Raw genomic sequence first — 15,013 nt, forward strand, 5'->3', positions numbered from 1 at the left:
CTCCCTGCCTGTCTTGGCTCTGTGCTGCACCCCAGAAATGGCCAGCAGGTCTGGCTCCTAGCTGAGGGTAGGGCAGGAGGCTCTGTGCGTTGCTCTCATGTGCAGGCACCACCCCCGCAGCTCCCATAGGCCACAGTTCCTGGCCAATGGGAGCGCTGAGCCAGTGCTTGGGGCAGGGGCAGCACGTGGAGACCTATGGCCCCTCTGCCTAGGAGACAGACCTGCTGGTCACTTCTGGGGTGCAACATGGTGCCAGGACAGGAAGGGTCTAGTCTGTCTTAGATCAGCAGCACCACCAACCAGACTTTTAACAGCCCGGTCTGCAGTTCTGACCAGAGCCGCCAGGCTATCTTTTCGACTGGGTGTTCCGGTAGCAAAACCGGACACCTGGCAACCCTAGTGTCAGTTGGTGCCAATGTGTCTCATACTATTGGGAGGGCGGGCAGAGGTGCTGGTCTGCTGGAAGATGCTAATAGTGCAGGTAGCCAGTTGTCCAAGCTGTAGACAATTGCAACAGTGGCTGTGCTAAAGAGCTCACACTGGCTCTGCCTACACTGGACGTTGGAAGCCTGGGATTTGATCCCAGTTTGATCCCAACTCCCCCTTCCCTCCACACCCAAATCAGTCTGACTCGGGACTGGTTCCAGGGGGCAGGACAGAGTCCAGTGCCTGCTGCAACTCAGCACCAAGCACCATTCCAGCGCCATGGAGCCTTTGGCTGCAAGCAGATGAGTCATTCACTGGCAAACCTCAGAGGAAACCTCTTTATTCCTGGATCCCCCTCCCAAATACAGACCAGGGGCCAGTCAGACCCTACCGCGCTGGGTCAACATTGCAGCTGGTGCCCTTCAAACAAAGAGGTCCTGTACCATGTTCCCCAACTGCCACCGAGCCACCCAGCCTGTGGCCACACAGGGACTATGGACAGGGCCTCTGAAAGGGAAAGGCCCCATATCCAATCCCCACCCCCATGAGCCAGCCAGTTCTGGAGCCAGATCAGAGCCAGTGACCCTTAAAGAGGAAAAGCCCCAGATTGCACTCCCCAGACCCCTGAGCCAGCTGGTCCCCCTGACCTAGGGCTGGATCGGAGCCTCTGTATCTTATCCCATTCCCTGATCCCTCTGAGCAATCTAGCTGTATTCCTGGCATGCTGCTAAGGTTAAATAATTCTGGATAACCAGTGATTCTGCACCCAGCCCCCGCAAAAACTCTCCCCCTTGTTCTGCATTTGCAGGAAAGTATTTTATTGCAAGAAGCAGCGAGACTGTGAAACTCAGTGACAGCTTCCCCAGGGCTCAGCCTGAGACAACATCCACACAGCATCCAGTGGATCAAGGATGGGAAAGGGCTGTACAGTATAATGGGCTCTAGGGGCAGCAAGGAGCAGGGGATGGGGGAGGGGCAGCCTCCAAGGGGTTCATGGGAATTTTGGTCTATCCTGGGAGAGTAAAGTAGGGGACCCAAACCAAATCAGTCTGGGATTTCAGAGCTGCTCGGCCTCTTCCACTCCTGGTGGTTCGGGGCAGCCCAGCCCAAGTCCAGGCCAGTTGTGTTTGGATCCTGTCTAGCGAGGCGAGCGCTGGGCTCAGACTGAGGGTCTCAGTGTCAACTGGGGGGGCTGGATGCCTGGATTTTCACTTGCGTGGATGGGAACTGGGCACCCAGCGTGGGAAATCTCCCTACAGATCCCAATTGCTGGCCTGTGGGATAAAGGGAAATGCTGAATGTCCCTGTGGAGACTCATGGCGGGCGCTGCCCAGGTGGGGCAGGGGCAGGGACAGGGCAGGAGAGCCCCCAGCGAAAGAGGAATGCCAATGAGAAAAAGGGGCGTGGGGGCAGCAGGGGGATCCCGTGCTCCCAGCTCATGGCAGGTACGTTGGCTCTAAGTGCACAGGCAGCCGCTGGACGCAGGCCACACGGACCTTGGTGACTCCAGTTGCAGCCCTGTATCTACAGTGCCCTGGTCGGGAGCCAGGCAGCACCCAGCATGTGGTGACGTTGAATGATCTGTTCCTGTCATAGAGGTTGCCGTTGACGGGTCTCCCTCTGCTGCTGCAGATGTCTCAGAGCTGGCCGGCAGGAGCGTGAATGAAGGTGTTGGTTGGTTTGCATTGGCAGCGGGTCAAGCCCCTGCGCTGCATCAGGAGGTTGCAGTAGAGCCGATCATTGATAGCACTGGTCTTGGGGTTGTTGACGTGTTATCTCACAAACTGCTGGTAGCTGGCACCTTCACTGAGCTGGGCCAGGCCGGCAGCCAGCAGGATGTGGGGCAGTAGGAGCATGGGGCGGGGTCCTCTTGGGGCCATGGCCGTGTTTGTCACTGGATCGACCTGCAGTGGAGAGAGGGGGGAGATGGATGGAGACAGCATGGCGGAGGGGGGATCTGCCTCTTCCATGGAACCTCCAGGGCCTGAACCTCAAGCCTGCCATTATACCCTCGCACCCCACTCTGCCTCCCAAAAACCACCACAACCCATGATCCCATCCCACTCTGTCCCCAGGGCCCCTCACCTCCCCCCCAACTCTTGCCCAAATATAAGAGAGTTATTATTTTTATCACATGGCACCTAAATACCCTGCCGAAGATCGGGGCTCCCATGTGACATGTGCTGCACAGACCCCAGTTGAAATCAGGGCCTCCCCACTCTATCCCATTATTCCCCACTCCCCTCCCAGAGGGGAGATAGAACTCAGGAGTCCTGACTCCCAGTCCACCTGCTCTAACCACTAGATCATGCTGCATCCCAGAAACAAATCCTGAAGTTGCAGCCCCATGTGACACTGTTCTCTCCCAGCTGGTGGCATCTCCTGCAATTTACCCAAGTCCTTGTTTCTTCGCTGTTGTTGGAGAGATGGATCCGAGCTTCTGCGGAGCTGAACCTCACCCTGATCCTCCTGCCCATCTTGGTGTGGGTTATATAGAGCCCAGCCAGACATGGAGTGGGAGGGCAAATCCAGTAAACAATTGTGTCAGCAGGACTTCCTGATACCTGGCAATTAAAAGCAGTGACATGGTAGGAAGGCATGGGTAGGGAATAAATAGCACATGTCCTGCTAGACACCTGGGCTTCATGGAAACATCTCAGGGTGCGTCTACCCAGCAAGCGAAGGTTTGATTGTAGCATGGGTGGGCAGGGCCATGCCAGCTTTAATCAATCAAGTGCCAGACCGCCAGGAGCTACTCTGGTTGGTAGCCCATGCTGAAGTCCATGCCAATATGTCTCTACTTCCCTTTTAACATGGTTTAGCTAGATTAAAGCAAGCATAGCAGTGCTGACGTGTGCTACAAATACTCTTCATTTGCTGCAGATGGAGCCTGAGTCCTGACCCACTGGCACCTTTCTAATCCAGCCCGAACCTGGAAACTCGCAGCTCTGCCGGTGCCTCTCACTCCAACCCACAGCCTCTGATGTCCCAGCCCTGGCCTCTCCCCACCTACCCACACAGAGCTCTGCTAATGCCCCTCCATCTCAGCTTGCAGCCTCCTACTCTCTCTCTTTCCTTGGCTCCCATGGACACATTCATGCTCGTGCCCTTCAGTTCTGACCAGCAGCTTCACCACCCTCCTCTCCTCAGGCAGCTCTGGACCTTAATGAGATACTATAAAAATGGTTTCTCTTCATCTGATCAGTGTTATACAGACAAAACTGCACAGGATCATTTCAGGGGACAAGACAAGATGTCACATTTATTATAACACAATTTGATTTATGACCAATAACTAATATCTAATACCTATGTATATATATACACACACAAAACAAATGTTCTGCAGCTGCTGTATAGTTACCAGTCCTGAATGTAGCTTGAGTTCGTGGCTTAGGTTCATAGCTTGCGGCGGCTAACTGGCCACGAAAGCCGGGCACAAGGAAGGGCTGGGTCTTTGTTGGACATGCACTGATGCCCTTCCATGTTGGCAGCAGAATGTTACGCTCCAAAGTCTTCCATCTCACCCATCCTTCTTGTAGGCTGTAGTTTGAATCCAGAGTCTATAGGTCTTGCTGTGTCACGCTGCCTCTGGGTTTGGTGTGATTGATCACCCATCAATTGCAGGCATGATTTTCAGCCTAAGACCTGGCTTTAATGTTTCTTCAATTGTACTTTTTGTTCTTTTCTTTTTAGGGTGAACTCTTCTTGCATTGTCAGGGCTGTTGTCTGCATCTTCAGCCGTTGGTGTTTATACTTTATTTCATCAGGGCAGGCTGGGGCTGGAGGTTGATTCCATCATCCATACATACCTCATTCACACATCTAAACTAAACTAATAAGATTACAGCAGAGTTTTGCAAAAATGAAGTGAGCATTTTAAAATGGAGTTTGGGACAAGTTAAAATGGAGTTTGGGTTACAACACGGACAAGTGTAAGGAGTGGCAAACAGTGAACAGAAGTTACAATTTCAGAGTAGCAGCCGTGTTAGTCTGTATTCGCAAAAAGAAAAGGAGTATTTGTGGCACCTTAAAGACTAACAAATTTATTTGTTATTTATATATTTATTTCATTACAATGTTGAAGCAGTGCAAGTTTCCGTGATTTAAGCTGCAATTGAATTGAAAGTGAAACTAAATTAGCCAGTTATTGGGGTAACCGGTTTTATGAATGAATGTTGTTTCATTCATAAAACTTTGCTTATGAAGTTATATTAATAAAGTGAACAATTAAAAGCAATTTCATTGATCAGTTCTACATTAGCAGGCCATCATGTCTCCAAAAGCACAGCAGAAAGAGAGCGGGAGGCAGAGCTCTGCATCCAAACACACCAAGGGCTGAGATTTTCTCAGGCACATAAGGAATTTTGAGGCCATGAGAACTAGTTGGAAACTGGACATCTAAATCCCTTTGGTGATTTGAAGATGGCAGTCACAGCACACATATCCCTGGGGTTACTGTGCTATCAGAACAGGAAGAGAGATCAAACTCAGTTTTAAGGGCTGGGTGTGACAGCACACCTCACACATCCACGTACGGTGGCCACCACACATTCCCAGAATCCCAGAAATGATGGTACTTCTGGGAACGGGGTGACCTCACTCCCACCGGCATGACCTAGTAGACATGGTGCGTATGAGGTCATGCCATACGGACGATGCAATTTCAAAGAGCATGCTACTCCATCCCCATGAGTGCCAGGTCACGCTGGCTGTGGCAGAACTGCCCATTCTTCAAAATGGCATCCCCTATCCAACACCGGATAAAAGCGCATCCCATTGTGTCTGGGGACAAACCACCTAAAAAGAGGTGTCTGGTTCAAAACCAGACGTATGGCCAACCTGCAGCTAAGTGATTCTTTCCCTTCAGAATAAGAATGATTCTCCGAAGGAAGAAGAACCCCCTATTGGATGCCATTGGGTGTCTGCCCTATTTGTGAGGGGAAGAAATGTGTGCTTGGAATTTTAATAATGAAAGGAGAGAGAGAGATGAGGAAGAACATGATGAGAGAGAGAGAGAGTGACACAGGAGTGTTGTAATTTTTTTCTCTTGGGACTGAAGCCACGTCCCTGTTTCAAAGGGAACAGGTTGGGTTGGGCAGGGTTAGCGTTTTGGCTTGCTTGCCCATTGGCTCTGGGCAAGGGAAGGAAGATGGTATGTAGAAAGAGACACTTGGAGGAATGCTTGCAGACAGACACACAAGACACAAGAACACACAGGGCACAACACTGGAGACAGACAAGGATCTTATTGACCCAAGCCAGGTGTACTCACCTCACACTGGACAGGAAAGGGTTAACCCCGCACTGTGGGCCAAGGAAGCCACACCCCCTCGCCCCTGCCGGGCATGCTTCAACTGGAGCACCAGTATAAAAGGGAGCAGCTCAGCTCAGTCAGGGCTGTCCACCAAAGAGAGAGAGGACACACATTGCAGAGCTTGAGCCTGGGAATCACTGAAGCTCCAAATTGTGGAAGCCGGACCCGCTAAGACCCAGGCTGTTACCTGCCTACCTGAGGACGCTGAGGGAGAGCAGAGCTGCACAGGCTGAGGAACCCAGAGACCCCGGAGACACCAGGACCACCGCATCTGGACACAAGGTAGGAAATAGTCCAGGGGGACTATACATTGATCTGGTGATGGAACTGAGCGATAAGTCAGCGTGTTTCACTAGGATCCTCGCTAGTACACTCGCCGCTGACAGGGCCCTAGGCTGGGGCCTGGTGGAGTAGGGAGGGCCCGGATCCCTTTACCCCAGCCAGCAAACCCCCCTTGGTGGTGGCCCATCCCCCCTTACAGCCATTAAACCACGCCATTGGGCCACACAGCCCCAAGAGAGAGAGCATCTATATTGATTCTAGCTACTAGGGCATATATCCTGCGAGGTAGGGCCCTCTATACTGACTCTGGCCATTGGGCAACTCAGTCCTCAGGGAGAGGGCCCCAATCCTGCCTCTGGCCTTTAGAGCACACTTCCCTAGGGGAGAGGACAGCTATATTGACTCTGGACACTAGGCTGGGCTTTTCTGAGGTAAAGGGCGGCCAAGTGGACTTAGCCACAGGGCTGTAACACTCTTGTCCTACCCAAAGGGGGGACGGGGTGTACTCGCCCTCCGACACCTCAACGTAAGATAAAAACGTGCACACAAGTTGGAAGAGAAGCCATGCAAGATGCATCCAAGCAAGAGTCACACATGCACAAAGCACAAACACACACAGAAGAAACCTAATATGAGACACACAATGCTCGTACAAGCCAGAGATTCAAACACACAGAACACAAAACCACACCAGACAAAAAAATGAAACAGACAAGACCAACCCACACAAAAGTAGATACAAGCCCAAACATGACACATAGAATCATAGAATATCAGGATTGGAAGGGACCTCAGGAGGTCATCTAGTACAACCCCCTGCTCAAAGGAGGACCAATCCCCAGCAGATGTGACTCACAAAAGCAAGAATTTTAGATTTTCCTTTTGGGGCAGTAATACCAATGGAAAGATGCTTGTACTGTAGAGCTGATTGGTGTCAACAGCACACTGCCTGATTGGCTACATTGTCTGATTTGCTGGAAGAGTCACCGGAGCTGTTCTTGAGTCCATTACTGATCTTCAAAGCCCAAGTCGCCACCCTGGAGGCACAAGTTCAAGCCAAGCTGCCTTCAGCTCTGACTCCAACAAACCCAAGCTCTACCTAGCTGATGCATTCCATAGCAATCATGATAAATTTAGTGGATTCCTAAATTAGAGTCAGCTTGACCTAAACAACAATGTGAAAAATAAAATGGTCTGGGTGGAATCCACATCCGGCCTTCATTAAGATCTATGACTAACTGACCAAATGCCTTCAAGAAGAAAAATGGTTTGCCTCGCTCCTGCCAGCTCCAGCCCCGCCATCACCGGTCCCTTTTCTATCGGCAAACCAATGCAAGTCACTCAGGTCTGGCCCCACTTCTCCAACATGGAAAAGAATGGACGTCTGGCATTGGGCCTCTGCCTATACTGTGGGGAACCAGGATATTTTGCAACAAGCTGCCCTCCCAGAGCCCAAGCTGTGCCCAGAAATGCCAGGCGCCAGCCCTTATAAGGTTGTCCAGGCTGGGTTGGCACCCTTCCTCCCTCCCCAGAAGCCCACACCGACACTCATCTGCCAGTACCCTGGTGATGGTCAATCAGCAACCAACATATCTCCAACTCCCTCTCCAGCACTTTGCAATGCCCAGCACTAACTTAGTGATGCTGGTGGACTTGGGTGCCTTCAAGCAATTCCATGGGTGTGGATCCCACCCAGCATATCTTCTCCCCACCCAGTGCATGGAATTCCCCAAGTTAGTGGAGTCCATAGAGGGATCTCTCATTTCATCAGGACCAGTCACACACAAGATGGCTCCCTTAGAGTTCACTGCCCTTTCAGGCCACCAAGAATCCTCTAATATGGGCTACTATGCACCATATTCCTCAGTTGTCTTTGACATCTTCTGGCTTGTTGCCCACAATCCATGCATCCACTGGCAGTCGGGGTATGACGGGTTGGGTCACAGAAACCCCCTTGTGACTGTCACCTGATGTGCTGAGATTACTTCTGAGGCCATTTTCCCTGCCATTTTGGGACTTCATTACCCTGTCTTGTTGAGCCAGACATGCTAGCCTGCTGCAAACACAGACCCAGGACTGAACCACATCCCCCAAAAGCTGCAGACTTAACTGAAAACAGCTTAAGAAGTGCTCCTATTTCTAGCACCCAGACACACAGTTCTCAATGGGATCCAAACCCCAAATGAATCCATTTTACTCTGTATAAAGCTTATACAGGGTAAACTAATAAATTGTTCGCCCTCTATAACACTGATAGAGAGATATGCATAGCTGTTTGCTCCCCCAGGTATTAATTTCTTGCTCTGGGTTAATTAATAAGTAAAAAGTGATTTTATTAAATATAAAAAGTAGTATTTAAGTGGTTCCAAGTAATAATAGACAAGATAAAATAAATTACCAAGCAAAATAAAACAAAAACACCCAACTCTAATCCTAATACAGCAGGAAACTGAATGCAGATAAATCTCACCCTCAGAGATGTTCCAATAAGCTTCTTTCACAGACTAGACTTCTTCCTAGTCTGGGTCCAGCAATCACTCACACCCCCACAGTTATTGTCCTTTGTTCCAGTTTCTTTCAGGCATCTCTTTGGGGTGGCGAGGCTATCTTTTGAGCCAGCTGAAATGGAGGGGTTATCAGAGCCTTATATATTCTCCGTCTTGTGGGTGGAAACCCCTTTGTTCTCCTGTGTAAAATCCCCTCAAAAAGATGGAGTTTGCAGTTACCTGGGCAAGTCACATGTCTATGAATGACTCAGTTCTTTGCAGGCTGATGCAATTGTATACATGTTAGTTTGAACGTTCCCAGGAAAGCTCAGATGTGGATTGACATCTCCCAATGTCATTGTCAGTTATGTGTTTCTTGAGTGGGCACTTATTGAGAATAGTCCTTTCTCAAGAAGCTGACAAAATGCTTCACTGAGGCTGCTTAGAATCAAACAAGTACATAGCCAAGATTCATAACTTCAAAATACAAAAATGATACACACATACAGATAGTATAATCATAATCAGCAAACAACAACCTTCCCATAAAGAAAAGGAGCACTTGTGGCATCTTAGAAACTAACACATTTATTTGAGCATAAGCTTTCATGAGCTACAGCACACTTCATCGGATGCATGCAGTGGAAAATACAGTGGGGAGATTCATACACCGAGAATATGAAACAATGGGTGTTACCATACACACTGTAACAACAGTGATCAGGTAAGGTGAGCTATTACCAGCAGGAGAGTGGGGGGTGGGGCCGGAACCTTTTGTAGTGATAATCAAGGTGGGCCATTTCCAGCAGTTGACAAGAACATGTGAGGAACAGGATGTTGGGGTGGGGGGGAAATAAACATGGGGAAATAGTTTTATTTTGTGTAATGACACATCCACTCCCAGTCTTTATAAAAGTTAATTGTATCCAGTTTGCAAATTAATTCCAATACAGCAGTCTCTCGTTGGAGTCTGTTTTTGAAGTTTTTTTTGTTGAAGAATTGCAACTTTTAGGTCTGTAATCGAGTGACCAAAGAGATTGAAGTGTTCTCTGACTGGTTTTTGAATGTTATAATTCTTGACGTCTGATTTGTGTCCATTTATTCTTTTACATAGAGACTGTCCAGTTTGGCCAACATACATGGCAGAGGGGCATTGCTGGCACATGATGGAATATATCACATTGGTAGATGCGCAGGTGAATGAGCCCCTGATGGTGTGGCTGATGTGATTAGACCCTATGATGGTGTCCCCTGAATAGATATGTGGACAGAGTTGGCAACGGGGCTTTGTTGCAAGGATAGGTTCCTGGCTTAGTGGTTCTGGTGTGTGGTGTGTGGTTGCTAGTGAGTATTTGTTTCAGGATAGGGGGCTGTCTGTAAGCAAGGACTGGCCTGTCTCCCAAGATCTGTGAGAGTGATGGGTCGTCCTTCAGGATAGGTTGTAGATCCTTAATGATGCGTTGGAGAGGTTTTAGTTGGGGGCTGAAGGTGATGGCTAGTGGCGTTCTGTTATTTTCTTTGTTGGGCCTGTCCTGTAGTAGGTGACTTCTGGGTACTCTCCTGGCTCTGTCAATCTGTTTCTTCACTTCAGCAGGTGGATATTGTAGTTGTAAGAATGCTTGATAGAGATCTTGTAGGTGTTTGTCTCTGTCTGAGGGGTTGGAGCAAATGCAGTTGTATCGTAGAGCTTGGCTGTAGACAATGGAACGTGTGATGTGGATGAATGCTGGAGACATGTAGGTAAGCATAGCAGTCAGTCAGTTTCCAGTATAGGATGGTGTTTATGTGACTATCACTTATTAGCACCATAGTGTCCAGGAAGTGGATCTCTTGTGTGGACTGGTCCAGGCTGAGGTTGATGATGGGATGGAAATTGTTGAAATCATGGTGGAATTCCTCAAGGGCTTCTTTTCCATGGGTCCAGATGATGATGAAGATGTCATCAGTGTAGTACAAGTAGAGTAGGGGCATTAGGGGACGAGAGCTGAGGAAGCGTTGTTCTAAGTCAGCTATAAAAATGTTGGCATAATGTGGGGCCATGCGGGTACCCATAGCAGTGCCGCCATAACTATTTCACATTTGGGGACAATGTATACCTTCAAATCAGCGGCACTGCTATGGGTACCTGCATGGCCCCACCTTAATTATCACTACAAAAAGTTACCCTGCCCTGCTCTCCTGCTGGTAATAGCTCACCTTACCTGATCACTCTTGTTACAGGGTATATGGTAACAACCATTGTTTCATGTTCTCTGTGTATATAAAATCTCCCCAATTGTATTTTCCACTGCATGCGTCTGATGAAGTGGGCTGTAGCTCACGAAAGCTTATGCTCAAATAAATTTGTTAGTCTCTAAGGTGCCACAAGTACTCCTTTTCTTTTTGCGGATACAGACTAACACAGCCGCTACTCTGAAACCTTCCCATAAACACCCCACTTGGCCTGCTCTGTACAAGACCTGGTGCAACCATAGGACCCTGGTTGCAACAATGATCTATACAGTCACAGTTTATGTTAATAACATCACACGGGTACTGTACTCTTTGACACCCCATCTTGTTGACAATCCCTTTTCCTGAGAGCTGACCTCAGACCAGCAACCTTTTGTGGCTGTCATGAATATAAAGGGCAAGGTAACCACCTTTCTGTATACAGTGCTATAAAATCCCTCCTGGTCAGAGGCAAAGTCCTTTCACCTGTAAAGGGTTAAGAAACTCAGGTAACCTGGTTGGCACCTGACCCAAAATGACCAATGAGGGGACAAGATACTTTCAGATCTGGAGTGGGGGGGGGAAGACTTTTGTCTGACTGTGTGATACCTTTGCTGGGAACAGATCAAGGATGCAAACCCTCCAACTCCTGTAAAGTTAGTAAGCAATCTAGCTAGAAATGCATTCGGTTTTCTTTGTTTTGGCTTGTAAATTTGCTGTGCTGGAGGGAATGTGTATTCCTGTTTTTGTGTCTTTTTGTAATTTAAGGTTTTGCCTAGAGGGATTCTCTGTGTTTTGAATTTCACTGCCTGTAAGATTATCTTCCATTCTGATCTTACACAGTTGTTCTCTTATCTTTTTTTGTTCTTCTAATAAAGTTCTGTTTTTTAAGAATCTGATTGGTTTTTTGGGGTCTTAAAAATCCAAGGCTGGTTTGTGCACATCTTGTTTATTCTCAAGCCTCCCCAGGAAAGGAGGTGTAAGGGCTGGGGGGGATATTTTGGGGAAATAGGATCTCCAAGTGGTCCTTTCCCAGTTCTTTGTCTAACTCACTTGGTGGTGGCAGCATACTGTTCAAAGACCAGGGAAATTTGTGCCTTGGGAAAGTTTTTAACCTAAGCTGGTAGAAATAAGCTTAGGGGAGTTTTCAGGCGGGTCCCCCCATCTGTACCCTAGAGTTGAGAGTGGGGAGGGAACCCTGACACAGGGTAATAAGGCTTTATCAGTAGAAGGGGCTGGCAGTGGAAGAGGTTTGGTCTCAGGAGTTTCCAGGGAGAAGGAAGATCCTTGCCCCACGCTGTCTCCATCCATCTTCCCCGACTCCCCACTCCAGGTTGATCCAGAAGCAGACGTGGCCATGGTTCCGAGTGGACCCTGCCCTTTGCTCTTCCTGACCCTCATCCTGCTGATCGCTGGCCTGGCCCAGATTATCAGATCACCTGACAGCTACCAAAAGTTTGTGAGCGAACACATTGATTTCCCCAAGACCAGACCCCCCAATGGCCAGAGCTACTGCGACCATATCATGTGGCACCTGAGCCAGAACATGGGTGTCTGCAAACTCACCCACACCTTCATCCATGCCCCCGTCAGCTGGCTCTGGGCCATCTGCACCAGCGGTGGAGGGAGATGCAACCAGTATAATGAATGCGACAGTATCACAGCCTACCCCCTCACCATGTGCTGGGTGCTCAGCCCTCCCCTCCCCCACCCACCGAACTGTATCTACAGGGGAATACCCCAGACCTGCAGGATCCTCATGGCCTGTAATCGGGGTCGGCCTGTTCACTTCATCAGAGTCATGTAGAGCGCAGGCGTTGGCCATGGGCTGGGAGCAGGGGGTCCCTTGCTCCGCCCTTTCGCTCCTGGGCAGCCCTCTGTTGCTGGGGTTCTCCTGTCCTGCCCTGTCCCTGCCCCTCCTGGGCAACGCCTGCCATGAGTCTCCACAGGGACATTCAGCATCTCCGCTTATCCCACAGGCTGGCGGCTTCGGGCCTGTGGGTGATTTCCCATGCTGGGTGTCCAGTTGCCATCCACACAAATGAAAATCTGGGTGCCCAGCCCCCCGCCCCCGAGCCCTCAGCCCTCAGCCTGAGCCCAGCATCCACCTCACTGGGTGCCCATTACACAATACTGCTGCCCCCTCCTACCTCTCACATTGGATATTGGTGGCATGTTGTAGAGAGAAGATTGTCCCAGGCGGGGCCCTGGAAGCTGTTCCTCAGTTTTGTTTCCTTGCGGCTTCTTGCAATAAAACACTGCCCTGCCAATGCAGAATGAGTGGGTGTGTTTTGGGGGCTGGGGGCACTTTACGGCTCTCAATTGGGCCTATTAGCCTTGCTGAGCCTGACACTGAGCCGTGGGATGTGAAATCACAAGGAAAAGCGCCAGGAAGAAACAAAACCCACAGGGGGAGGGGTATCCTGTGTAGGGTATGGACAATGGGGGCAGGAGGTGTAATGGGGGGGGTAGTGAGAAAGACTCTGATCCTTCCCCAAGGAGACAAACCTCAGCTTGACCTGTCTTTGGAAGGAGGCAAAGGCTGCGGGTGGGAAACTTCCCTAGCCAGGAATGTGTCTCTGGGCTCTACCAGGTGGGCTCTGGGCTTAGTTCCCATGTAGCCATTTGTTTCAAATACTTTTCCTTGTGACTCCACCAAGCGCTGTTAAATAAATTTCCCCTGAATTTCAGTGTAACCCATGCCGGTGCTGTGCCTCTGGGGGGTGGGGTGGGAGGGTGACCAGAGGGGGACCTGGGGAGCTGGAAGCCTTGTCCCTTTGCCAGCAGTGGGTCTGTGAATGCCGTGTGCGCCATGGAGCCAGAGCTGGGCAGCACAGGGGGATGCTTGGGACTTGGTGTGTGCCTGGCACTCCAGAAAAACGGTCATCCCAGGTCAGACCAATGGGCCAGTGGCCCGTCTCTGACAATGGTCGGTGCCAGACGGTTCAGGGGTAATTGATAGTCCAGGCCAATTATCGAGTGATCCATCCCATGCCGATCAGGTTCAGCTTCTAGCTTCTCCCCACCCGCAGAGGGACAGCGGTGCCCACACAGGCCAAGAGAGGAGGGGTTATGTCGCTTGTGGCCAATGGAGTTGGGGAGCTGCCCCTGGCTGGCACAGACCCTCTCGCTAATGGCAGGGGTGGCTCCTGGCCCTGAGCACCCTGGGGACGCATCACCTCTTTGCGTGGGGCAAAGTGGGAACAGAGGTGCACTCAGCATCTGGCATGAGGGAGGATGGGGGACCCTGGTATGGAGAGGGGGCAACGAGGGGCACATGGAGACCTAGGCAGGGAAGAGATTGAGGGGAGTTGCAGGGGACCCTGAAATAGAGGGGGGCAGGGGAAACCCATGGAGCTTGGAGCAGGGGTGGTGAGATGCGAGGAGCATCTGGCGGGTGCCCTCATCTTGCCAGGACACATCACTTTTCACGCGGGCGCATTCTGCTGGGACATTTCCCATTGCATCCCCCAGCTCTTAAATGCCTTGGGTAGAAAATTTTCCCACCTACAGTCAGACACTCCCAGCCCTGTCTTTCCAGCCCCGTCCCTTCACCCACTTTCCCAGCCTCAGTCCACAGGCCCTGGGATTGTGAAAGCTTCCCCAGCTTCCCCTGTGTGTGCAGGGTCGTCCCCCCCCCACACACACCACCACCACCACCAGTCCCGGGGAGAGCAGCCTGCCTCAGATCACAGGGAGGGACCCAGCAACATCCAACCATCAACTGACACCTGGCGAGCCAGCGTGGGATATGCCCTCGTGCCTCGTTCCCTGCCCAGGATGGGGCCGGTGCAGGCTGATGGGGTCATGGGAAGCCCCACCAATGCCAGATCTGGGCCTGCCCCAGGACAATGAGGGTATCAAAGCCCCGCGCCTGTGAGCACCAGGGAACACTGCAGGGGGAATGGGACAGGAGTCGGTGCAGAGGGATCCTGGCAAGGCCCCCATAGTCGGTGCCAGTGGAGAGAGGTGGCTGGGAATTGGGCCTGGAGCCAGCCCCTCCCTGGTTGTTATCTGCGGGGTCCAGGCTGGTCAGGGGGAAAAGACAGAGAAGAAACAGAACTTCAGACTGGACAGATTATCCAGGCATCCCAGTCTGTCCCAGATCCACCTGGGCCCAGATAGCCCGGCCTGCCCCAGATCCCCTTGGGCTCAGCCAGACCAGCCTTGCCCGGATCCCACTTGGCTCAGACAGCCTGGGTTGCTCTGGATCCCCCTGGGCCCATTGAGCCCGGCCTGCCCCAGATCCCCCTGGTCCTAGACAGCCCAGCCTGCGCTGGATCCCCCTAGA

General features: G+C 50.9%; 1 protein-coding gene and 1 pseudogene across 1 annotated transcript; one reads left to right on the forward strand and one right to left on the reverse strand.

The window, feature by feature from the left end:
- Positions 1-1,121: 1,121 nt before the first annotated feature.
- On the reverse strand, positions 1,122-2,935 carry LOC122456502 (annotated as a pseudogene).
- Positions 2,936-12,079: 9,144 nt separating this feature from the next.
- Positions 12,080-12,529, forward strand: LOC119842340 (ribonuclease-like). The gene has a single exon (XM_038370332.2). The coding sequence runs from the start codon at positions 12,080-12,082 to the stop codon at positions 12,527-12,529; it is 450 nt and encodes a 149-aa protein (XP_038226260.1).
- Positions 12,530-15,013: the final 2,484 nt, after the last annotated feature.

Source organism: Dermochelys coriacea, chromosome 13, assembly GCF_009764565.3.
Source record: "Dermochelys coriacea isolate rDerCor1 chromosome 13, rDerCor1.pri.v4, whole genome shotgun sequence".
NCBI lineage: Eukaryota > Metazoa > Chordata > Testudines > Dermochelyidae > Dermochelys > Dermochelys coriacea.